Source organism: Oryza sativa, chromosome 7 (genome assembly GCF_034140825.1).
Source record: "Oryza sativa Japonica Group chromosome 7, ASM3414082v1".
Lineage (NCBI taxonomy): Eukaryota > Viridiplantae > Streptophyta > Magnoliopsida > Poales > Poaceae > Oryza > Oryza sativa.
In genome coordinates, this window is record NC_089041.1 from 4,617,050 (window position 1) to 4,643,904 (window position 26,855).

At 39.9% G+C, this 26,855-nt stretch overlaps 2 protein-coding genes and 1 long non-coding RNA gene across 3 annotated transcripts; 2 read left to right on the forward strand and 1 right to left on the reverse strand.

Moving 5' to 3' along the window:
• The first annotated feature begins 1,014 nt into the window (after positions 1-1,014).
• LOC4342591 (uncharacterized) lies at positions 1,015-3,404 on the forward strand. The gene is made up of 5 exons (XM_015789711.3): positions 1,015-1,093; positions 1,761-1,833; positions 1,929-1,977; positions 2,061-2,184; positions 2,908-3,404. Exons 1-5 carry the CDS (start codon positions 1,091-1,093, stop codon positions 2,956-2,958), a joined length of 300 nt encoding a protein of 99 aa, XP_015645197.1. The 5' UTR covers positions 1,015-1,090; the 3' UTR covers positions 2,959-3,404.
• A 7,469-nt stretch (positions 3,405-10,873) lies between these two features.
• On the forward strand, positions 10,874-15,314 carry LOC112939666 (uncharacterized). Its single transcript, XR_003243522.2, has 2 exons — positions 10,874-11,233; positions 15,029-15,314. It is a non-coding gene; the product is annotated as an uncharacterized lncRNA (long non-coding RNA).
• Positions 15,315-17,984: 2,670 nt separating this feature from the next.
• Positions 17,985-19,972, reverse strand: LOC4342593 (thioredoxin H1-like). Its single transcript, NM_001403030.1, has 3 exons — positions 19,787-19,972; positions 18,564-18,686; positions 17,985-18,482 (listed from the first exon to the last, which is right to left on the reverse strand). Exons 1-3 carry the CDS (start codon positions 19,874-19,876, stop codon positions 18,327-18,329), a joined length of 369 nt encoding a protein of 122 aa, NP_001389959.1. The 5' UTR covers positions 19,877-19,972; the 3' UTR covers positions 17,985-18,326.
• Between the last annotated feature and the right edge of the window lie 6,883 nt (positions 19,973-26,855).

The following is a 26,855-nucleotide window of genomic DNA, read 5'->3' on the forward strand; positions in this document are numbered from 1 at the left end:
TACAGTTCGTACAATGTATTCTTAAAAATTTTCATATTATGTCATCCTTTAACCATTCTTTTTATTTACAGAACAACTAACTGTACATTTCAATTTGGACCACCTTATTTCATCCATCTCCAAGTCCAGTGACTCAGCAACCACACACTAACTCTCTCTCTCCATTTTCTTTTTCCCTCTGACAGGGAACCGCTAGCTCCAGCAAGAAGGAGCCTGAATCTAGCGTCTCCGCTTTTCATCGGGTCGACTCCTGCCTCCGTGAGTCCCTACAATAGTGTGCATGATGAGAGGGAGAGGGAAAAAAAGTGGCTCATGCAGTGTAACTAGAGGGTGCGGTTGCACATGCAAAGACAGTGATGAGGAACGATGGTGGCTCATGAAGAAAGAGCAGTAGTGGCGGTGCGTGGAATAACAGTTAGTGGTTGCTGGTAGTATGAGGAGTTTGCTGTTAACACAAATCGCTAACCGATCGCTAACCGAGTTTGTTAATTTTTAGAATGTGGGCCACTAGTCATTATAAAGAAATAGCTAGTCTTAAAGTAGTAAAATATTGAGATAAAAGTGAGAGTACTCGTCTGAGGCTTTTAAATTTTTGCCACTTTTAAAATGGTACTCCCTCCGTCCTGTAATATAAGGGATTTTGAGTTTTTGTTTGCACTGTTTGACCACTTGTCTTATTAAAAAAATTTTGGCATTATTATTCTTTTTTGACTTACTTTATTATTTAAAGTACTTTAAACACAACTTTTCGTTTTTTTATATTTGCACAAATTTTTTAAATAAGACGAGTGATCAAACAATACAAACAAAAACTCAAAATCATTTATATTATAGGACGGAGGTAGTAATTAAGAATTTACTACTCACCGTCTATAATATGAATTGTGTCCTACGTGTGTCCTTATTAGTATATGACATGTGTGACAGTGGCAAATTCTTAATTCTCAGTAGTTAGAGTCTCGAGTGTCTTCCCTTCCCTTTGTGACGTAAAAGAAAGAAAATCTCCCGTCTCCTGCCGCCAAGACGAGTCGCGGCTGAACAGGGGAGGGGCGGCGATCTCCATCTGGCGAGCAGAGCAGGGGAGAGGATTATGGTGAGCATCCGCATCCTCTTTTCTGATTCATCTCTCTCTCCCATCGGGTCTGGAATTTGCTTGCTTGCGTTCGTTCGTTCGTTAACCCTAGCTTCTCTTCTAGATCTGGAAGAAGCTCTTCCCTTAATTTCAGAGCCTTAACCTTAATACAACTATACAAGTAACAGTTTGTTTGTTGGATCCGCCCCTGGTGAGAGAGATGTTTGATTCTGCGGTGAGATTAGTATAGCTAGCATATGCATGGAGATGGAGGTCAGCGAGTCAATGTCAAAGGTCAAATGCGGTATTTATTGTGGTAAAGAGTACTGGTTTAGTTGGTTGAATCTGTAGGGTGCAGTATAGTACAGTAGTGTGCAATTTGTGAGGAAGAATTGATCAATCTTCCTCCAATTTGCCATTTGCCGCGAGCATTTTGCTTCGCAGCTTTGGTAATTTCAGCTTAGTGTCCTGGGTCCTGGAATGGAAAAGCTTCAGTTCTCTCAAGCTGGTAGCATAGAAAGAACACATGCTAGCATACTAGTATACTACCGTACTGCCATACACATAAATAAAAAACCGTACTACAACGAGTAAACCAAATTCAAACTCATCTCCATACGGTGCAGCTATGTGTGCTACAATTTGTTTTTCCAAACTGATGATCATGGCCTTGTGATGGTCTTTGTAGGATAGAGAAGCCAAGAAAGAGGCGTTCAGAAAGTACCTCGAGTCCAGTGGTGTGCTTGATACTCTCACGAAAGGTTTGCATTATGTTCCTTATGTGTTTATATCAACAAATTCTAGTTATGCCACTGGCTAGATACATTATGATTAAGTCCACCTTATCATCTTGCAGTTCTTGTTGCATTATATGAGGAGAATGACAAGCCTTCATCTGCGGTCGAGTGAGTTGATTTGACTATAAGATGGCATGAATAATTGATTGTCCTGGAAGAAGCCAACAACTAAACATGCTGGTATATCCCAGGTTTGTTCAGCAGAAGCTGGGTGGTCCATCAATATCCGACTATGAAAAGCTCAAAGCTGAGAAGTTGGATTTGCAATTGAAGTATAATGAGCTTTTAGAGACACACAAGGAAACATGCAGACAGGTATATATATAGCATTTTAATGTGTTTGCGTAAATGCATTGCTACTCGATCTATTCATATGGACAGTAGCATTTTGTGTTACAACCTTAATGCCATGTTAGAGATGGAGATCTCTATGGAAATCTAACATTTACTTGTCTATCAAGATTGGTGCTTATGTGTGGTCACTTCACTGCAGTTAGTTGGCTCTTGCACTTTGGTATTGCACGTGTTTAGGATCTCCACCACTCAGATAATACTTCAGTGGTGTACTTTTCAGTCCGATTAAACTGTATGAATTTAGGTGCAAATACACAAATGAATTCCTTGACTGTATTTTGTTAGTTCTGTATATAGCATTCTGTCCTCAGCGATGTTTCCTTCTTCATGGTTGTGCCTTTCTTATTGTCTTGGAGTTTTCCATCAGCCCATAGGATAGCTATAGCATCTGCTGAGTAATCGGCTGGCACACAGCAAGCTAGATGGTATTCCTGAATCCTGATGGACCCAATTTAGATTTCTCATTATGACAGTTAACATCTTAAGCACAGTTCTGTACTTTCAGGAAAAAAATAACTTATGAAAATCTGATAACATCATCATATCTGTCTGGGTTCAGAACTGTCTCTTTTTGTTCCTTTTTCAGTTTCATTTGGATAGCTTACTTTGAAGTCCAAATAAAAAGATTGTTTTGTATAGAAAGAGCTGGGCATTTGATCACTTACTCTGCATTTCTCATCGCAGCTGGATGAGCTTAAGAATTCGAAGAACGGGAGCGGAAATAACACGTGTTGATATTGTGAATGTGTTGTCAAGCATACTTATGCATCTGCATCCATCATCAAGTCGTATGAAATCGAAACAATTGCTGGTTTGAACCTTGCCATTTGCCAGGTTCACATCCACCCTCCAATGTATCATATTTTTGCTCGTCGCCCTTGGCATACCAGAGCACCCATGAGTCTTTCCCATATTCGTCCAGAAGATCAAACTCCACACTACCTTTCATGAGCAAAAGATGATCCCACGCAACACGATTTGAAGAGTTGATCGACTTGTGGAAAACCTGTTGTGTGGTAAATCAATAGTATCATGTAAAATTTGTCTTATCTCTTCTTTTCTTGTAACAACGAGGTTGTAATTTCTTCTCTTATTTAATATAGTATAATCTACCCTGTCTCAGAGAAAAAAAATATCATGCCAATTTTGTGGCCTAATAAAACAATTGGTTTACTGTGGAAGCATTTTCATGCAGAATCTTGTTTGCCTCTCAGTTTATAAGCCGCTACTAAAATTTGAATTGCAGAACTTAATTTTAAGGTTTTTCCATCGTAATTCTTTTTTTTAGCATTACCTTTAAAATCACGGATAACACATATATAAATATATGTTTAAAATTTTTATCTATAAATTATTATTTAAGTTTATTCTACATTGTTTTTACGATTGGTCAGCTGTAGGCCAAATCTGTTCTTGATTGTCCTTTCGCCACTCAATTTGACTCGCGGACTTCTGCTTGGATAGCTTTGAGCCTTTGGCTCTTGGTGCTGAACTGCTGAACACAGCTCCGCTCGTACAAAAAGGGCTCGCAAGTCGCTCCTATTTTCCGTTTCTTCGTTTTGCTTTTCCCGTTTTTTTTGCTTGCTGCCTCAAGTTTGCTCTACTGTACTGTACGGGAGTATATACTACATCTGTACCATATTAGTTATCGTTTTGGGTTATTTAGGGTCTATTTGGATGGCTACTCCAATTTACCACGTAACAACTCACAAGCTAGCCCATGCCACAAGTCGGACGAATGATTTGAGCACCACAACATTAGCGAAGAAACAAGTGGCGAAGTGGTTCATGAGCATCTATCTTCTTACGGTAGACTAATGTGCGTTAAGCAACCAAACTATACGCTAACTACAGCACCTATCCAAACAGGCCTGCAGTATTGATTAGGTTCGAGGAAAAAAATATTATAATGTCTCTTATTAAATGATTTATGGTTAGATATGAGAGGATGATTGGAAGTAAAAAAGAAAAAAAATATAAATTATTAAAAGTGATTGATGAAACAAGTAATACTGCGTTCTGACATCTACCGTGGCTTCTGTGCCTTGGTTCTACAGTACTTCATTTTGTTTTACGTTGAGTAGTGCAGTGATGAGGCCAAACTGGCCAAGCCATGAGCTGTGAATTGTGATGAACAGAACACCACCGAGAGAGATAGAGAGAGAGAGAGAGAGGCCTATGCACCTAGGCGCCTACCTGACTGCTACCGAAGCGAAAGGCACAGTGACCTTGTGGGTTTGGTGCAGTAAGAGTAGGTATAATAGCAGGCTATAAGCCAGCTATAAATATATTTTAAAGAGATAAATGAAGAGAGAGAAGAGCAGCGGGCTACAGATCTATAGCCAGTTGCAGCACAGGCTCCAAGACGTAATGTGTGTATGACAGGTGGAACCAGATATTAATAGTATAGCAAGCAACTATTATATGAATTAGCTACTACATTGACTGATTTAGAGCTGGTAGTGGGCTGTACTATCAAACTTACCTCTAAGGCCAGTCACAATGGGGGTTTCACTGGTGTGTCATGCACATTTAATAGGGGTAAGACTGAATAAAAAATGATTATTTGCATGAAATGGGGATGAGAGAGAAGGAAAGAGTTTCATCCTGGTGAAACTCGTCAGCGTCGTTTCCAAGTCCTCGGTAACAGAGTGAAACCCCCGTTGAGGCCGATTCGTTTCATTCACCGGATCTCTTGCGTCCGCCTCCGCCGTGCGACCTCCGCATTCTCCCGCGCCGCGCCGGATTTTGGGTACAAATGATCCCAGCAACTTGTATCAATTAAATGCTTTGCTTAGTCTTGGAAACGTCAAAGTGAAACCCCTCCACTGTGGGGATTGTTTCATAAAAGATTTCATTTGAGAGAAGATGGTATAATATTTTGGGTAGCCGTGCAATGACACTAGCCATTGTGACTGGCCTAATAAAAACAGAGTGGTGTGGTGCCGTACCAACAGGCAACAGTATCGAGGACCAGTGGACCACGGCCATCCATCCATCCAACGGTCAGTTTTTCTTGCAGCAACGCCGGAGCCGGATGTCAAGCGCAAAACCCAAAAATGAACAACGGAAAGCGCACGCGACGACTCTCCGCGGCCCATCCACTACCCCCAGCACCCCCACCACCCATCGCCACAAGTCCACAAGGACCACAACCCCCTCTCTCTCTCTCTCTCTCTCTGTGTGGTGGGTGTGTCACTGTGTGTAGGTGCTCTGTATCTTTGGGTGGAGCACCGACCAGGACCAAGTCTCTATTCGGTAGTACAAGTTACCAACTCCTCTGTCTGTTTTTCACGCGCACGTTTTTTAAGCTGCTAAACGGTGTGTTTTTTATAAAAAAAAAATTTATATACGAAAGTTGCTTAAAAAAAATCATATTAATCAATTTTTAAAACAAATAGCTAAAACTTAATTAATCACGTACTAAAACGCTGCTTCGTTTTATGTGCCGGGAAGTCTCGCTAGTAGCTGACGGGAACAAATGCAATGAATTTATTTTCTTCTTTATCCCAATTTGAAAAGATTTTTGTGATCTTTTTAAATTTATCATCATTTAACCGGTATATACTCATTTATTTGTGTAAAAATAAATGACATCGTAGTATGGTATCTAATCATTTACATAATGAGTAATGCATATTAGTATTCTAATGATTAAATTGGGATGGAGAGAGCAATACAATATTTATTTAGTATGCAAATTTATTTATGTTAATACCTTATAAATTATTTTAAAAGTTATTGATAAGCAATACAGATAAGCATATGTATAAGCAAAACAATGAAACTGTAAAAAGCAGAACATGTCGTTTGGATATATTTCGAGTTACAACTAGGGGTATTATATGGTTAAATAAACTACATGGTCACATGGAGTACAAACGTTTACCTGCTGGCTAATGGCTTGAGGCCTTTCGTTAGTCATCCCAAATTAACCACTACATAGAAAACATGAACACGGTGGATTGAAAGATAATAAAAACTTAACGTGATAACCACGTACGTAACCCAAACGTAGTAAGCTACCACTAGTAGCGCTACGGATGTGCTATTTTACTACGGAAACCAAGCAACTTGATGTTGACTTTGTTCACGATGAATAGATTAACAGGCTCTCTTCCTGAACTTCTAAACGTCGTAATATTCTTTAGGCAAAACTTTCTGTGCTTTAGTTGTTTGTAATTTCAAGTAATTACCACAAATTATCTACTTATTCATCACCGATATCTGATGGTGTAACAATAGAGTCGTGGGTATGCGAGGGTTCAAATCCACCATTTTTACCCACACATAAGTAGGTATTTAATGAAATTTTAATGAGATCAGACATGCGTAGTTGGTTTCCATTTCATTAGACATGTGCTTGAGGGCGTTTTCGTGAATATGTGAGAGTGTGATGTTGTGTATAGTGGTGTGTATGTCCACTGTACTATACTTAAAAAAATTGACCTAAGTAAGAATTGAAAACTAAAGGGATAGACTTTTCCCGGTCGGGTAAAAACGCTACTCCCTCCATCCCTAATATAAGGGATTTTGACATTTTGCTTGCACTGTTTGCCATTCGTTTTATTAAAAAAAATAGAACTATTATTTTTTTAATTACTTTATTATCTAAAATACTTTAAGCATAACTTTTTGTTTTTTACATTTACATAATATTTTTAAATAAGACGAGTGGTTAAACAATATAAGTAAAATATTATGTTAAAATAGCTTATAGTAGGGGACGGAGGCTACTATTACTACCATGACCATGTACCAACGGTCAGCTTCGCAGGCAGAAAAATAATTAAAAGCCAGCGGGGACGCTTTCCTCCTCCATTGAACGTTGAAGAAACAAAAGGTGCATGCGAATGCGAAGCATTCGGTGAAGAAGGCACTCACACGCGAGGACCCTCCGCCGACCGCCGCCCAACCTCTCCCATAGTCCCATCCCCATCCTTTTCCACAACGTGAGGTGAGAGAAAAATCGCAACCACGCAGACCGACGCCCGCTTTGACATCACCCTCCTCAACCACTCTATCAGAGGTCAGGTCATACTCTATCTCGCGGCTCCAAAATTTAAAATGTAGTCATTTTTAAGCATGGTGATAAATCAAATTTTTAACTGTAACTATTAATTGCAACAAAAATAAAAGAGTAATCATGTAAAATTGATGTTACTAGATTTATTTTTGAACAATCTATCATAATATACAAATCTTTTTATTTAAAACATCTTACTTTTATATATATTGTTAGTCAAAAATAGCATCTTGGAGACCATATCAGAGTCCAAACGTACTTATATTTTGGCATGAAGGGAGTACGGCTTTTATTCCAAAATATTTAACTAGTACTGATAGTTACTCCTTCCGTCCCAAAATATAGTAAATTAGCAACCTTTGAGCGAATGGGACATATCCTCTAGATTTATAGTACTGGGATGTGTCCCATCCGCTCGAAGATTGCTATATTTTGGGACGAAAGGAGTACTTCATATTTTAGAAGAAAAAAAATATTGATTCTTTACTACTCCCTTCATAAAAAAAATAACCTAAGCGAGGATTTAACACCAAATAGAATAACGAATCTGGACAACCTCATATCCATATTAATTATCCTAAATTATGTTAAATCAACATCGGAATTATGTTTTTCTTGAAATGGAGGGAGTACTCTAAGCTTGCCAAATTACTGGTTAGGTTTCTTGTGGTGGAACCAATCCTCTCGGGTTCAAATCCTAGAGGTTGTTCATATTTATACCATTTTTAACCATACTATTTTTTTAAGGCTATAAAAAATACCTACATTTAGTGGCCAACTTGCCAAAATAAGATTTATTTTGGCTACAATATAAAAACCCCCTAGATTTAACATGAGTGCTTGTATTTACGAGTAATTTTTCTTTCAATGGTAAGCGACTTACCCATCGACAGTAAGACGCTTCATGATAACTCTTAGAGGGAGGTTGTACATGTATTGTGGACGCTTGCGTTTGTATCGTATTTTAAGAAAAAAAACTAATCCAGCCCTCAAAGGTACTACTAGTTGTAATAAACAAATTAACAGGAGTTAGCACCCAGCTGCAAGCAAGAATGCAAATGGATTACGTATGCCACTAGCTGCTGCGTGAGGGTATCACGTCATGTGCCGTCTATGCCTTGCTTGCTGAATGCGGCCATACTCCAATGTCTCACACACAGTCATCATGCATGTGTGTTTCTGTCTAGGTGCTCTGTCTTTTTTTGCCTCACCTACAGCTACTACCGGCCAAGCAACCGTAGCAGCAGCAGCTGTGACGGATGGGAGAAAAAAGGTAGAGCAAAAACAAAAGCATATTCCTCCTCCCTTCCTCTTGTGCTCGGCAAGTCAGGTTCACGGGCGAGCAAACGCAGCATACAAATATGCAGCTGGTAATAACGTTATCATGGTCCAAACATGCTGATCTGTTCTCTGTTGTGTTCATCCAGAAGATAAGGGCATGTCTAGATCCCACTCTAAAATTTTACACCATGTCTTATCAAACGTTTGAACACCTACATAAAGTATTAATATAGGCTAAAAAATAACTAATTGCACAGATTGTGATTACTTTGCGAGACGAATGTTTAAGCCTAATTTCTCCATGATTTGACAATGTGGTGCTACAGTAACCATATGCTAATTACGGATTAATTAGCCTTAATAAAATCTTCTTGCGGTTTATTAACGTATATTGTAATTAGTTCTTTTATTAGTACCCGAACACCCTATGTATCGAAGGGTGAACTCCTCAAGCGGGGGACAGTAAGGCCCCCTTTGTTAGTTCGGTCGGGGGCAGCGGGTGAAAATCAAGGACTCGGTGGAAGATGTGATGTAGACGGGGTCGGGGCCCCAGAAACGATGAGACAAAAGGGGTTTATACATGTAATACCCTACTCCTGTGCTTGGTTGATCGAGTATGGAATACACGCACTTCAATCTCTGAAATTCAAGCGTGAGTTAGCCAAAGAACCGATCTCTCTCCCTCACCAAGCTTGGACCTCCTTTTTATATCCCAATGGGTTGCCACATGGGCGTAGAAGTCTACCTAAGGGTGAAGGAGGACATTGCATGTCTTGTTGCTTGACTTGGAAGCCACACACAGACGCCGCGGCATGGGGCCGTCATATCCAACCAGCTGACACGGGGGACACCCATGCCATTCACCATTAAATGAGTGAAGACTTCTGAGTCCTCACTTGCACCGAGAAATGGAAACCCTACTTTTGACTAGGTTGGATGAACTGACTCCGGCTGGGATGAAAGGCTAAATAACCTCTCATCATCATGACGTGAGGGGGCATGTTAGGCGGCACGCCGCCTGACAAGTGAGCAGCACGCAGGCGCACTACTCCGGTCTCATCAATCATTCGACTGGTCACAAACCGGTCGGGCGCACAACGCACCGCATTTAATGCGATGTGGCGCGCCTGCTCATGTTGCCTTAAATGCGGTTAGGTGGGTGTTGGGGGCGTCCACTTAACCCCGCACACGCGGTGTCATGCGGAGGGGGTCAGGGCAGCCCGAGTGCTCGACCCCCAGGCATGGAGGGGCGGCCGCCTCCCCACCTCAGGCCTAACCCCCTCGGAGGAGTGCCACGTGGGTATCGGGGGCAGCCTCCTCCCTCTGGTCCTGATTCCCCGGCCCATATCACCGACACTATGCGACACCCTACATAATAGCCGATGTGACATGTCAAAACTTTACGTCCCTCGATCTAAACATCCCTCTAACAACAATACATAGGTCTTGCTTGGAGTAACAGAGTTTTTTATTTGTAGTGAATCAAAGCGGGAAGGGATGAGAACAGTCGAAAACCATATTGTTTGTAAGGGAATAAAGGTTCTGTGTTGGTTAGGAAATTCCATCTATCATACAGCCATTTAGCCTTCCCGTTAATTATTTAGTGATTAGTGATGATTGCAATACGGCATTGGTAAAATATAGAAGAAAAAAGATCTTATATATGGCTAGAGGCAAAAACAATACAAGTTTTACGGAAACCATGCTCCGTCAGTTATGAATTTCCGTCACCGTTTTCGATCAAGAAAACTATGGAGCACAGCCTTGTGTTTTTTTTTTCTTTAGAACACACAGCCTTGTGTTCGGTGGCATATGCCTGGTTGTACTCCACAAAAGTTCCGAAGAAAATTTACTGGATTTTGGGTGGTGAACGCTCGAGCTGTAAACTTGATACTAAATCCTACCATGCGGAGATGTGGTGTAAACCGTCCATATGTCCAAAATATCAAGTGAAGAAAAAAAAGACGTTGGTAGCAGTTTCACTTTAACCCAATCGTTTGCTAGAGAGGATACGATATACTATCAATTTACCCGTACTCCTTTTGTTAAAAAAAATAAATAAATAATTTTTCATCTTAAAATAAATAATTTTAAGTAAACAAATAATTTTTTATCTTAAAATAAATAAATTTAATTACGGTTTATTTTGAGATGGATGGAGTAGCAAGTAAGTACTCTATATGATGAAGTAAATTGGTGTGGCACCGCAGAATCGCCGCCCCGCCGGCCTACCCCTAGACGCACAACATATGTGCGACGTGAGATCACGAAAATTCCAAAAATCTTTCCTTCCCCATATACCACCCGTATCGTATCGGCAGATCGGTTGGCAAATTCATTTCATCACCGCGACCACACAGCTACAGCTAACCCCCCCGCGCCGTGCGCACCAAAACGCTCGTGTGTGAAGCTAGAGCTCAGTCAAACAGTTTTAGGTCCATCGAAACAAGTTGGGTGGAGCTCTCTCCACTAAAACTGAGAGTGGAGCTGGATAGAGCTCTCTCACAAGATAAACTACTTCAGACTCAACTCCTTAAATTAAATTTAGGAGTCTTATAGCTATACCAAACATGCTCTACAGACCAGCAACTCAGCTCTCCGCGATGCTTGGGCTCTGCTCTGCCCACCCAAACGCGTGCCCCCCACGCACACACGAATTCGGCGTGAATTTAGGCACAAGCACCAAGAAATCGGGGGAAAAAGGTAAAGATCTGCGCCTCTGGTGGTGTCCTGCGCGCCTCTCGTTTTTTTTTTTCTTGTTTTTATTTTTGGTGGAGCTTTCCTAGGATTCGGTTTGGTTGAGATTTTGATTGCTTAGCTTGTGACGCGTCCATCCTCAGCCGTCCATACCTTTTCTTTTTTGTTGTATTTTGAAAATATTTGTCCGCATTAAAAAAAGATAGTAGTAGTACGAACTTAAATGAAAACAAAAAGAAAATCACGTAAATATCAAATCATTCCATTCATTTCATTTCACTCCATCAATAAACCAACCAATCTCCAAGTCCACTTTGTTTTTTTTCCTCTTTAAAGAAAAACAAAAGAAAAATACATTCCTCCATTTCCGCGTGAAGCGTCTGGATCGAGAGTCTAGAGGCTAACTCTAGACGACGGCGTAGAGGATGATCTCCGCGGTGTCGGCGGCGGCCCGGGGCATCCTCTTCGCGGCGAAGCCCGCGCAGCCGCCGCCGCCGCCGTCGGCCGAACCGGCGGCGGCGGAGGAAGACGGCGACGAGGAGGAGGACGGCGGCGGGTGGTAGTACATCCTCGCCGTCTGCGGGCAGTGGGAGTGGAACCGCGCGGCGATGCGCACCCCCATGTCGAGCAGCTCCACGTACTTCCCCATCGATCTATATTCCCCTTCTTCCTCTCGGATCTCCTTCCCTGCCAAATAAAATCAACGAATCCCTCCCTGGCCTGCTCCTCCTACGAATCAGCAGCTGTGGATGCGAGCGGTGGGTGGCGCTATTGCCTTGCTGTGGTTGCTTCGTGGAAGGAGGTGTCCCACGAGCTGGGAGCTGCCATGGGAGGCGGAGGCGGAAGAAGAAGCGATTTCTTTGGGGAGGAGAGAGTTGGAGGAGAGGAGAGGGGGCTTTTATAGGGGGGAGGAGTCGCTTGAGGCTTGACTTGGATGGAAGATTTTTAATGCGGTGTTGATTATTTGCCGTGTTTACTTCTTCCTCTCGCTTGGGCTGGGTTGGCTTGGGTTGGCGTTCGTTTCGTTTGGTTTCTCTCTCTCTCTTTTGTGTGATTAGCAACGCGTGGAAGTGCTGCGTGACAGATGCGTTTCTTCGCCTGCCTTTCAGAAAGAAAACGTTTTTGTTTTTTTTATTTTCGTTTCTTTTCGCCAACTAGGGACTGGAGAGGCATGCGATTCCCATGTTTTTATTTCAAAAATCCAATAAGAGAGCATGATTTTTCATTAACTCTAGAATATACTCCCTCCGTTTCAGGTTATAAGACGTTTTGACTTTGCTTAAAGTTAAACTACTGTAAATTTGTCTAATTTTACAGAAAATATATTAAATTATAGATTTAATGAAACAATGCTGGTGTTGTAAATATTAATACTTTCTTCTGTAGAATTAGTCAAATTTAAAATAGTTTAACGTCTTATAACCGGAAACGGAGGGAGTACATTTTGAAAAAAAAAACACACCGCATATCTTTTTTTAAAAGACGACATCACATATTTACCACAACACTGACGTGAGGTTTCTTTTTCTTTACACATATGGGCCATGCGGGAACCTAGAAATATAGGAACAATGGAGAAATATTATATTAAGATATTTTTTTAAAAAAAGAAAGATTAGGAGCTTTCACTGTGGACTTTTTCAAATACAAGTTTTATATTTAAGCGTATAGGAATGTTCAATGCATATGGTTCTATAGAGCTTAACTAAGAATGAATGATGTCGCCTAGCACATATGGTTTGTTCTGAATCTGGACTACTTTCGTGTGTTTCTAATTGCATAGAGAATAAACTAGAGCTCTTACTTGGTGAATTTTTCTTTTCCAAAGTCGATTGTCCCACTAATATATATTATCTCTTCAAAAGTACTTCATCCGTTTCACAATATAAGTCATTCTACAATTTTCCACATTCATATTAATGTTAATGAATCTAAATAAATATATATGTCTAGATTCATTAACATCAATATGAATATGAAAATGCTAGAATGACTTACATTAAGAAACGGAGAAACGGAGGAAGTATTTTCTAGGAATGCAAGCGGGCAGCATGCTATCATGCGTAAGACATACACATCAGTTTATTTTTCACCCACTAGTATATAAACAGATAAAAAAGATAATGACAATTACGGCTTAGTGGGCCTCAAAGCCTACAAACCCGCCTCACTTGCATCTCTAATATTTCTTTTCCATCAAAGCTTCCGGTGTTATTTTTTTTTAAAAAAACAAATGTTGTTTTTCTAAACAAACCACCTCACTGTACACATGTACATGTGATTGAATTTTACATGTGTTTTCAATAGTGTGTAATAGTATTTTGTTTTTTTCCTGTTTCTTAATTTGCACTTTTCAACAACAAAAGAAATATATATATTTTGGTTGAAACACAAGGTTGCTACCAATAAGGAAAGAAAAAACAAAGATCACTAGTGGATCCAGTTCCAAGCTAGCAAAGCAGCAAGGCTAGAGGCCGATATGTAAACATGACGAACCAAAATACCATGAAATAGATTATGAGACTTGATTTATGTTGAATTGTCGTCTCATGTCAGCTCTCCTCGCCACCAATGAAGCTCACCATACATAGAGGGTAAAAAAAAATGATATAATGCATTCTACCAGTTTCTTTTCTCAAATTAAGTTTTCGTTGAAAACGACTCAACTGTAACAAAATAAAATTCCCAACAATTCCTACGAACCATTCCTTCATCAATAAAATACAAGTCTTCTAGCCCCTTTGCACATTCACATCCCTATAAAACACACGCTGTGCTTACTCATCGTCACAGCAGCATCTAACTCCCAGTACATTACAAAAAAAAAGTAAATATTACTCAGTTTTCTTTTAAAAAAAACGTATTCGTAGGTAGGTATGCGGCTGGTACGTGTTTGCTGGGAAGATTCCAACTTGCTCCAGTTGCGATAAATTTCCATGTTTAAATTTCTCGTGTCGTGTAGCACATAGCCTTTTTAATTTTCATTCGTTTTTTGTCAGCTACGGCCTCGCCCAGATGAAACCTAGCTTGTTTTTTAGGCGATTTTTGAAAATGGAATTTTATTTGGCAATATGGGCTTTTTTTTCGTGGCGCATATGCGCGTTTGGTCCACGAAATATCCGGCTCGTGGGGTTCCGTTCACACGCGGGCGTCCTACGTGGCGCGTGCTCAGGGTTCGGTGTACTGGACTACTGGGGTGGTGGTTGGTGCGGTTGGCAGTTGTGCTCTCATCTGGGCCGTCCAAACTGGGAAGCCATCTCATCCACTCCATCCCTTTTGGCTTCTTCGTGTCATTCCATTCTCCAACACAACAGTTTGTTATTAAAATTGGAGTTTTAAAAGAAAATTAAAATCAACGGCTTGTTCCCTTTGTTATTAAAATTTGGTACTTACTCCGACTAATGTTATGAGACTTTCTAGTATTGTCCACATTTATATATATGTTAATGAATCTAGGCATACATGTGTGTCTAGATTCATTAAGATCTATATGAATGTGGCCAATGCTAGAAAGTCTTATAACCTGAAACAAAGGTAGTACTAATTTTCATACCTCCATCTGATCCTAAATATGATAATTTCTAGCTATGTATCTGGATAGGGGCATATGCATATACATAAGTAGAAATTGCTATATTTCGAAATGGAGGTAGTTCAATTTTGTGTTATCTTGAATCTATTTTAATTTAGAGCCTTATCGTATTTTATTAATGTTTTTATGAGAGAGTTTCTGAAACTACTCGATTTTACTATTAAAATTTAATAGGTTTGGAACTAAATCTTACTATTAAACTTTGATAGGTTTGGAAGTAGCAATGATGTGAACACAACCCAACAGACAGCTGCTGGTGATTGATTTGTCTCGAGCTGAACTGGTGCTAATCATGCACGGTACTACTCCAGTAGTGATTTTTGTACAGCCAGCTGGTACTAATTTCCTCCTAAACATAGGGTTGTTGTTAGCATTTTGTTCTCTCATCAGCTTCTACCTGCTCTTGAAATAAAAGTAGGACTGCAATCTGTTGTACCTTACTATGGCTGTGTTTAGATTTAAAGTTTGGATCCAAACTTCAGTCCTTTTCCATCACATCAACCTGTCATACACACACAACTTTTCAGTCACATCATCTTCAATTTCAACCAAAATCTAAACTTTGCGCTGAACTAAACACAACCTATATAAAAAAGCTCTGCGTTGTGTTTTTCCATTTAGAGAAATCAATGGTGTATATATAAGAGTACAGTTTAGTTGGACTGTGTATGTATGTTCGTGGAATAGGAGCCTGCTTAGGGCCCCTTTGAATCGCATGATTGAAAAAAACGTAGGAATAGAAAAAACGTAGAATTTTGATATGAATGTAAGTGGAAAATAGAGCATTGCAAAACACAGGAAAAACACAGGAATAACCGTTTGATTGAACCGCAGGAAAAACGCAGGAATTGGATGAGAGAGATAGACTCAAAGAAAAGTTACCAAGAGGTTGAAGCTCTTGCTAAATTTCCTCCAAAATCTCTATAGGATTGTCCATTCCATAAGAATTTCAAAGGATTGGATAGAATTCAATCCTTTATTTCAAAGGGCTTCATAGAAAATTTTCCTATAGAATTGGAATCATCCAAAATTCCTATGTTTTTCCTCCAATTTAGTTTCCAAACAAAATTTTTCACGTTGTCACATCGAATGTTTGGACAGTATTAGATGCAAAAAAAAAAAACAATTACATAGTTCGTCAGGAAATTGCAAGACGAATCTTTTAAGCCTAATTGCGCCAGTGGCGTAGCTAGGATTTAAAGTAAAGGTGGTCCATCTATATGTAATATGCCAATTAAAAGGGTGGTCCACTATACAATTTTTATTATATTAACTAGCACATATACTATAATTTCAAATTCTTAGGTGGTCCATGGACCACGGTGCCACCTAGCTGGCTACGCCCTTGAATTGCGCCATGATTTGACAATGTGTTGCTACAGTAAATATTTGCTAATGACGGATTAATAAGGCTTAATAAATTTGTCTCGCAATTTCCTGACGGAATCTGTAATTTGTTTTATTATTAGATTATGTTTAATACTTCAAATGTATGTTCGTATATCTGATGTGATATGGAGGGGCAACATTTTTTTTTGCCAACTAAATAGGCCCTAACCTGCTCGCTGGGTTCAAAATATTAAACTTAGGGCCTGCTTGGAAGGTCCATAATTGATCCAAAACTGGTGTAAAATACAGGCCCGAAAGATTTTCCGGTGCACGTGGGGCTTACCACATATTTTTGTCATATCTCAATGACATATCATATGTCACATATGGACCTCACCTGTAGTAACCGTTTCCCGTACTATTGAAGGAATCGATTTGCACCGGTTTTCAAAGAGAAGGAATGTGTTATATCCGATTTTATGGTTGAGGGAGACAATTTAAGCAAGAGTACATAAGATGAACGACAAAAAATATACTTATTCCTTGCTTCAATTACTTCTACAGTCGAATTGAGTTTCTTTAGTCCATAGCTGGCCCAATCTCTCCCAGACTCCCACAATTTGTCACCCACCAGTTCTGGCTAGCCCGAGTGCTCGCGAGCGTGGATTGGAGAAATTGCCGACTTGGAAATCTTTGGGCAAATCCAAGGCCTATTTTTCTTTTCTTTTTCATCTTATTATGCATGTGGATCAGTGGATCTAGTGTTTAATTGTTCCAACTTGCAAGCCACATCTTCAAATCAAGTGAGAAAATTACAATTCCGGTCGTTAAAACCACTAAAAAACCGAAGGATAGAGGAAAGCAGAGCCCCGGTCGCCTTCTCTTTCCCTCAGTATGTAGTACCCCTAAATTTTGGGCTAACCCCGAAGACGACGATAAGGCCCACTCAGAGACGGGCCGAACCATTTAGCCCAACAACAACTCAACATGCTATGACTCCTTTCCCTCCTCTTCCTTGATAGATTGGCAGGCAGAGCCCTGCCCTTATATAAACAAAACTGAAAAAAAGAGACTGGTTTTATAAGCAAAGATTCCGAAATATGGATTTTTAAAAGTTGATTTTGATTTTTTTTTGAAATTATATATTTGAAGTATTTTTGTTTAAATCGTTAAGGACAAATAAAGAAAAGTTTTACCATAAATTATTATTATTATTATTTCCAATCAGCCATATATATGGCTTGCCAACCGATGGCAGCACAAATCTTTCGCGTCCGTTTGAACCCATTCTTCAAACTTGAAGTTGGATTTGGACGTAATAGAAGGTGCAGTTGTTCACTTGTTCCTGGCATCAACGTGTACGGTTGAACAAATCGGTGGATCTCTTATGGTTAACGTGCCCTGTTGATGTCTGAAAACCCATCTGTTCTTTGTTCTAACTCCTATCTTATCCTCTCATTTTTTTTCGCTTGGTCTCAACTTCGTGTTCTACTAGTTTTGAACGAGTCACTCACTCGGACTCGAGAGCTCTGAACTTCTGAACAAGCCAAAATGCTGTCTGAACCGAGATCTTCTTGGCGCTGTCAGCCTGTCACAAACTCGCAATCCAATTGCACTTCCAGCGGTTGAGCAGGTTCAATTCAACATGACTTTCATCAGGAGATGGTAAGTTAGGAACAGATTACTGTCACAACTCACAACAGTTATTACTACTATCGCAACAAATGCTAGCTGTCCTTATCCTCATCGACTGGATACTTCAGAAACAAGCATAACAGTAGCATTGGAGCAAAGGACACAGCATGGCTAGAAGTAGATGCTGCTGCCTAGAGATATCATCTCGAATTCATGGCATGAACAAACGTCGTTCATGCAGCCATGCAGGAATAATAAGCTCAGAACAGGATTCAGGACAAATTCAAGCTATCTACAAGCTTGCCAGCATCATCATATTATAATAATTGCTTTAATAGTCAGCAAACTCGTACAGAATAGCCAGATCCAAATTTCCACAAACTATATATCATCATCAGGAATTTTAAAAAGAGAACTCGGAATCGATTTCGCATGATATTCGAGGACACCCAAGCCAAACTGACGATAACGATGACTAACGCTAATACCTACTACAACACCAGGTGCTGGCCCTTATTTGATAACTTGCGCCTGCGAGAATTCTTAGGCAGAAGCAGATGCAGCAGTGGCACCGACGTGCTTCACGATGGTGTTCTGGAGGTCATCCTTCCTGGCGCCAACGACCTTGTCAGCCTCAGCACCATCCTTGATGAATAGGAAGGTCGGCATTGCCTCGACATTGTACTTTTCAGCAACTTCCTGTTGGATAAAGAAAAGCATTACTCACTATCACAGGGGTGACAAAAATGTTTTTGGAAGATTGTGGGCAACTCTGCGCACCTTCAGCTCATCAACATCAACCTTCAGGAAGACAGCACCAGGGAACTTTTTGGCGTATTCAGCGAACACTGGGGCGATGAAGCGGCAAGGGCCACACCAGGAAGCAGTGAAGTCAATTATGACCTGTAGATCAAACAGTCCAGAAAAGGCCATCATTAGGGATGGAAACATGACATGAACAAATGGTCAATTGCGCAGTAAGAAAGAATAACGGTAGCCTCACAGTTATTGGCATGACAAGCATAAGTACCACTAGTTCAGAATTTCATACTAGATAAATATTCTTTGGCAACCTTGTTGTTGTTGCACAGAAAGAAAATAAATCCAAGAACCATTGATAATTCCATAGACAACAATATATCAGCCTGGTAAGTGCTAACTACTCTTGATCAAAATCCTCGTTGATGCCGCACAGCAAGAAACCAAATCTAATACAGTTCAAATATAATACTCTTGGTCAAAATCCTCGTTTATGCCGCGCAGCAAGAAACCAAATCCAATACTACAGGGCGGACGCTTATCTGTACAAAGCATCACATCATAACAATGCCAAGACATGTGAAGTGGCAATCTATTGTCCATAACAACAATTGAACTAGATTAGAACCAGATTTCCTTCAACTCTGGCGAATCATGTCAAATTATAGTACTATTTAAGAATATATCTATATATTTAAACAAAGCTTATACTCAAATTAGAGAATCATCAGCATGAAACAACTGGAGCAAACCTAAACATCACATCACACCATCCCATCTTACGGTAAATTTAAACACTAACAATTTCGCCTATGGAGTCAAATACTATACAGATAGCGGATGAAAATTCGCTTGCAGATGTAAGCATCAAATCGCCCCATCTCATGGTAAAATCCAAACATCAACGATTAATCATGTCAAATACAGAGTGCCCTGTAATTACTGCAACAGATTTCTTTTAAAAGAATTGTTCATTATATCATCCTAAAATATATTCATGAAAATCTACTACTAAAATCTCCCCCACCAGAATCGGCAATCCCCAAATCCGCGACAACCCTACGCCCCAATCGCCAAAATAGAAACAATCGATCTCCTCGCGATTTCACCACATGCCACAAATCTCAGCAAGAAATTAAATCCTAAATTTCTTCAAAATCCTATCGATCTAAGACGAACCGCGACCCCCTGGTGAACAAAACCCCCAAAAAAAAATCCCCAAAATTCTGCGCCAGGAAACTTACCACTTTGCCGGCCTCCTTGGCCTTGGTCATCTGGGCGTCGAACTCGTCCTTGTTGTGGCAGGCGATCACGACTCCCTCCTCGGCGGCCATTGCTCTCTCTCCTCCTAATTCCTCGGCGACGAGATCAAAGAGAGGGGTTTCGATTTGAATAGGATTTTTTTTCTTTTCTTGCGATGAGATTGCGTTCTTTCGCCGCGGCGCAGGTGGCAATTTATAGGCCAAGAGAAGGGGTGGAGAAATTACCGGAGTGCCCTTGCGTTCCGAGGACGCTGACGTCGTCACGCTCGTCCGCGTGTTGCAGTGGAACGCGTTTCTTCTGGAACTTTCGCGGCCTCGAGTGTTCAAATTTGCAAGAACATGCTATATGCCACGCGTGTAAAGATTATTCCGTTCTGATAAGCAAGATGAACAGACATGGCAATTTACGGCTTTAACTTTTGCATATGTTTATTAGCCCAAATTTAAATTTTCAGTGTTAAATTTAAAGTTGATTTTAGGGTTTTTTATTGAAATTTAAATTTTCAGTGTTTATTTAGATCGCTACACGTATATAAAAGTTTTATTTACAAATTATTTTGTGTTCGTAAATATGTCGTTTCGCTTAGCATAGAAGTAGGACTTGTTTGGTAGTGTCACTCTTAGGGCCCCAAGCAAAAGATTCTACGTTGTAATTTCATACTCATATATAACTTTTTTTCTACGTGGTTATTTGATTTAAAGGATTGAAACTTTTTAAATCATATGAAATTCCTATAGAATGGCTCATTGCATATAGATTTTGGAGGAAACTTAGCAAAAACTCTAACCTTTTAGAAAATTTCTTTTAAGACTATCTCTCTTTATCTAATTCATGTATTTTTACTGTGATCCAACAATCAAACGATCATTCCTGTGTTTTTCCTATGTTTTGCAATCCTTTATTTTAGACTTGCATTCCTGTCTGAATCCTATGTTTCCCTATACCTTTGTTTTTTAAATCGTGTGATTCAAAGGGACACTTAATTTTAGCTCTAGGAGTTAGGTTTGGAGTGGAGTTGTGTAGCCGTTTAAACTCAACTCCACCTCTTTTATTTTGTGATAATGTTTCATCTAGCTCTATTCCCATTTTAGATGGATCCGAAACTGTTTGATTGGACTCCAACTCAGAAAAAGAAAGCTGGAGCTGTGCCAAACAAGCTTGTAGTGTTTTCTTACCGTTTACCTTTTGTGGTTGAAAAGGTGGTAAACCGAAGCAATGAGAGTACTTTTGGAATAAAACTTTATACTTTTAAAAAGTAAAAACCGATTTGAGTGGCCAATTTTTAACCTAATTAAGTGGTTGAAAATATGTGAAAAACCTAAATTATTTTTAAAATATTTTCTGAAGTTAAAATTGCTCTTCAACTTATCAGCATCAATCACAATTGGAATTTAATCTTAATTTTAAAGTTGATTTTGACGTTTTCATCATAGTTCACAACATATGTATACTAGGGGTTGTTCAGAATGATGTTATTTTTAACCATAACTTCTTTTTAACAAGATTGCCAAAAAAAAGTGTCTACATTTAGTTTGTTACCAAACTTTGGTAAATATATAAGAAATCCTATCAAAATTTTAATAATATTATCAACTTGCCAAAATTGTAAGGTTTATTTTGGCTATAATATGAACAACCTCTAATTTTATCTATGTATTACTTTTGTTTGCTAGTAAATGTTATGGCTTATAACTAGTTATAGGCGAAATGATGGATTAATAGTTTAAGGGAGTTTGAGTATGAATAGTTTTGGATGGTTAACTGAGTTTTAGGTCCGCGTCACTTATTTGTATAAACAAATTTGTTTTCAAGACAAGGGAAATATAAAATATTCTTGTTGGACCGGGTATATGTTGCAAATCGACTCAAATGATTGATTTCCATTGTTTTTTTCCCCATTCGATATTAATGCATCGGCACTTGTTGCTTTAGAAATTGTCCCATATTAGAAATTGTTTGCTGCCAAGCGTCCATGCGCAATAGTCAATGGAATAAGTGTCCACATGTTGCGACACCATTATCCAAATTCGATGAAAGGTACCTCAACGTTGAAATAGTGGGGGCTTTGGAGGTGGCCATCAATGTGTTCACTTTTGTTCTCAATGTGATGTGTAAGAATATATCTTTGGAGGCATCCAATTGAGGTCATTCTCCTCTTTTGCATTGAGATGCCCAAGAAAATGCATGGCCTGAATTAAGATGTTTTTTTCTTCAACAAATGTCACTAGAGTAAATGTCCAATGTGATGCGGTATATGTGTCTTATTTATTATCATATATAATAATAAAAAAGTAGAAACATGCAACTTGAATATATGTACATATCACTCCACGGAAACCTTGGAAGTCCATTGAAACGGCTTTAAGTTCTTGAACTTGTTAGGGTCTCGTTATTTTGTCCAACAAGAATTGAATGAAGATAAAAAATTTTGTGATACGTTTTTCAAACTGTGTTAAACTGTGTGTTTCGTGCGAAAACTTTCTATATGAAAATTGCTCTAAAATATCATATTAATCTATTTTTGAAGTTTGTAATAGTTAAAACTCAATCAATCATACTTTAATACCACCTCATTTTGCGTAAAAAAACTTAATCTTCATCTTCGGGAGAAAAAAACATCATCTAAGCTCTCTTTATTACTGCCTCTGTCCCATATTACTTGTCGCTTTGACTGTTTGCTTGCAACATTTGACCATTCATTTTATTTGAAAAATTAGTGCAAATATTGAAAATGATAAGTCATACTTAAAGTACTTTTGATAATAAAACAAATCACAAACAAAATAAATAATAATTTTAAATCTTTTTAATAAGACGAATGAATAAACATTACAAATAAAAACTCAAAGCGACATAATATGGGACGGGGTAGTACTAGTCTAGTACTTCCAAGAAAAGCTTCTTGGCTAAGAAAGAAGATTTGCTTTTTATGGCATTTGTGCACTGCTATCATTCTCATGTCCTGAATATCATTTTCTCCTCTTGGCAAAGAAATTAATTGTTTTGTCCATGAATTGCTTCTGGCCCCAAACCCCACTGCTCATTATTAATTCCCAAATCAGCGTTAATAGTCATGTGTTCTCGCGCATAAATATTCGTCTTTCCTGCAACTAGCTTGTTGGCCACAGAATCAAATTCCGGGCAACTGCTCCACAGTGATACACTAGTTATGAAGTATTTTGGTGATGTCTCCTTGACTGACTTTGCTGCAACAATTATGGGCATGTTTAGCTTGCGAAAAAAAAAAGATATCACATCGGATGTTTCATCGGACGTCGAAAGGATTTTTGGGACATGAATGAAAAAACTAATTTCATAACTCACCTAGAAACCGCGAGACAAATTTTTTGAGTCTAATTAATCTGTCATTAGCACATGTGGGTTACTTAGCACTTATGACAAGTCATGGACTAATTAGGCTCAAAAGATTCGTCTCGTGATTCCCCCCTAACTGTGCAATTAATTTTTTTTAATTCTATATTTAATGCTCCATGCATGTGTCCAAAGATTTAATGTGATGTTTTTGAGAAAAACATTTTGGGAACTAAACTAGGCCTATGTTCATAGGCTGATTTGTCCGAGCTACTCAATTGCACTTATAATCGACACTAATCTGGTGGTTCACAAAAAATAATTGCCCTAAAAAATTGTAAATTCCACTGAAACTCTTTTTTTAATCAAAACCACTCTTGATTAAAAAAACAAAACCCGCTGCAATTAGTGGTAGTATTTTTTTTAAGAGAGTGGTTACTCCTACCGCTTGAACTAGACACCCAAGATTTCCAAATACGTTGCGACAAAACTATTTTGGCATCCATAATAAAGATCATGATCCAACCTTGTTCATTAGAAAAAGAAAAGAAAAGCAGGTCTTTTTTTTTTCCTTCCGATTTACTGCATGTCGTGCACGATGAGGAGCATTTCCCTGCTGACTTGACCCAGCGACCCCATCGTGAGTCATGGCGTGGCATTGCCGGATATTCTGCGAATGTGCCATATGTACAATGCGATGAAGCCATCCCATTTTGTTAAAAAAAAAGAAGCTCAAAAGTTACAGAAGAGTTTCCATGCGCCATTCCTTGTGGCTTCAGATAGTTCAGTTAACTAGAAGGAAATTAACAGAGCAGAACAGTGATAATCTGTAATAACAGTTTTGACAAAGACTACTAATCTGCCTTTCTAAAAGAACAATTCTACTGTATGAGACATTAATATATGATTAATTGAGTATTAACTATTTTAAATTTTAAAAATAGATTAATATGATTTTTTTAAAATAACTTTCTTATAAATTTTATTTTACAAAAATCACACACCGTTTAACCGTTCGAAAAGTATGCACGCGAGAAATTTCTTACAATCCTCGGCTGCCGAACACAACCACCACGACATGCTCCTGAGGCCTGCATCTGTGCAGTGGTGCGGCGTGCGACGGCACTTCGTGGCTGTTGGGCCTTGGTCCACTCATCGTTCTGGGCTAGACCTAAGGGGATGGATACCCAGGAATAATAAGATTCATAATAAGATTCACATTGACTCCCTTAACTAGTGGCATATCCCTGAGTTCTCGACCAATCAACTATTAAAACCGGTGTAAATTGACTCTCTTGATGGTTTTAGAGAACGGTTTTGTTGACGTGACGTCCACGTGACATCTCAGTCAACAAATAAATTAAAAAATAAAGTAGGATCCACGTGTCATCCTCTTTCTCTACTACTGTCAGGGTTATGGATACCACATACCTAATAGTAGTTGACTAAATCTCGGCAGGACCCACCACATACCATGTCCTATATGGAAACAACCTGCGGATATGGAGGAAGTTCCGGATAAGGAAAGACAACCAGAGTTCTACATGGAAACGACAAGAACTATTCGGATTATATCCATATTGGTTTCCCTAGTTCTACTTGAACAAAGGGACACCTATGGGTATAAATACAAGGCCCTCTAGGAGGAGAGGGGGACGGACAACACGACCACCTCAATTGACACCCACCATAGACTGGAGGGAACAACAGAGGCCACAACATACAAGACAACATACACCAAGACAAGACGCCGAATATCGACTTCAGGGATAGACACGGCTAGTCCCCTATGGTGTCTCTGGATACTGTCAGTAGAGACGAAAGCGTTTCTCATATAATCAAGGAATGGTATATATCTAAATCCAATCTAATTTCACCTATAAAAAAAGATTACTATTCCTTGGTAATCTATAGGAAGGGATTGTCTTTTTCTCTGATATCGCCGGGCACGGATTCGAGGAGGAAGACTACCCTGTTGTCGACTACGAGTCAGACCTTCAGACCGCCATGTCGACAACAGTTAGATAGGCTACCCCACATATTGTACTGGTGTGATTATGGTGAATAAGAGCAATACCGGCTTCGGCCAACAGGATATAGGGTTATTACCTGATAATTCAGGGGCCCGAACCTGTATAAAAGTCCCTGTCTCCGTCTCTTTTACCTCAGTCTCGCGTATATCCTAGCACCGACGATCTCCATACTATGCAAATACCAGAATTGCGACATCAAACGTCGACAGTGGCGCGCCAGGTAGGGGTGTTTTGGTGCTCTAGGATTTCGACGAGATGGGTTCAAAAGATGGATTCTTCGACAACAAGATAGGACGGCGGCTGACAGCACAAGCACAAGCGCCACCGCCACCGCCACCGCCACCGCCTAGCTCCGGCGGCCACCGTGCAGCAGCACTCCAACATTGGCCGCCGCCGCTACTGTTCCTCTTTTGTCCCCGTCATCGTTGCCTCCGCCTCCTCCTTGTCCTCCTCTACTACCGGCGTGGTGGTGGATAATGTTGGAGTGTATAAAGTGAATTGACTGTCTTTCCCTATCAGCTTAGGTTTTTAGGTGCAACTGGCTGATGCATGCAACTTAATATGGTATCAGAGCCAGAGGTCTCGAGTTCGAATCCTGGCTGGCGCGCAATTAAATAAAATAATTGCAGCCCACTCCAATATTCCACGCTGAGACTTGAGGGGGTCTCGTGTGAGGAAGAGTGTTGAAGTGTATAAAGTGAATTGTCCACCTTTCCCTATCAGCTTAGGCTTTTAGGTGCAACTTGGAGGCTCCATTGCCATACGAAACAGGTCGAAAGTGCCAAAAATTAAAATGACTTCTCATTGTGAAAGGGGACGGAACAAACCTGCTGGTGCACCGATCGAGCTGCACAATGTCAGATAAGAATGGGCAATGCAACTATAAGCATGAGATAGGTTAACTATAAAATGAGATCAATTAATTAACCTGTTCATTAAGTTAAGGCAGGTCTAGTTTCATATATAGTGATTTTGTGTTGAAGACGGAGTTAAAGAGCCAAGGCTCATACAGTTGTACCCCCAGTTGAGTTTTTGCTTGTGGAGTGGAGCTGAAACCTCGTTGATGAGGACATCATTTCATCATATACGCATATAACTTCACACGTTCCAATGATAATTCCACGTCCAAGTCTAATTTAGCCTCCGGAGATAACACTGACTTCAAACGAACATAGCGCCCTCATGCCTACTCTGATTTAGATGATCTTGAGCTTGATAGAAAGCTTATCTCGTCACCTTTCAAACGCATTCGGTCTAGGGGTGGCAACGGGGCGGGCAGGGCCGGGTTGGGTTGGAATGCCCCGTCCCCTGCCCTCATGCGGGTATCCCCGCCCCGACCCCAGAAACGAAGTCGAGTGAAAAACATCACCCATCCCCACCCCCACAGGGGACCCGACGGGTGACCGGGGTCCTGCATCAGCCGGATGGAGTTAATACTCCATACAAATATTGCAATACACTGAATAATAGTATGATAAAATTTCAATAGCCCTCGGCGGTGCGGGTTGGTTCAAGGAAGGAAAGGGATTACGGTTGAGGGGAACTAGGGTGTTGAGCTTTTATATGTTAATTTGAATGCGATTGTTGGGTCTATATAGGGGTGAAAACGGGACGGATATTTCCTGACCGCCCGCCCGACCATATTATTTCGGGACAAATTCGGGTATCCGGATGTTTTCACAGGTAGCGAGTCCGAATACAACTA

Bases quoted from the DNA above. Each gene is read 5' to 3' on its own strand.
- LOC4342593 (NM_001403030.1), bottom strand. From the start codon at position 19,876: ATGGCCGCCGAGGAGGGAGTCGTGATCGCCTGCCACAACAAGGACGAG. The intron at 18,687-19,786 runs GTAAGTTTCCTG...TTTGATCTACAG, and splicing joins CCAAGGAGGCCGGCAAAGTG to GTCATAATTGACTTCACTGC. The intron at 18,483-18,563 runs GTGCGCAGAGTT...TTTATCCAACAG, and splicing joins TTGATGTTGATGAGCTGAAG to GAAGTTGCTGAAAAGTACAA.
- LOC4342591 (XM_015789711.3), top strand. The intron at 1,834-1,928 runs GTTTGCATTATG...ATCATCTTGCAG, and splicing joins GCTTGATACTCTCACGAAAG to TTCTTGTTGCATTATATGAG. The intron at 2,185-2,907 runs GTATATATATAG...TTCTCATCGCAG, and splicing joins ACAAGGAAACATGCAGACAG to CTGGATGAGCTTAAGAATTC.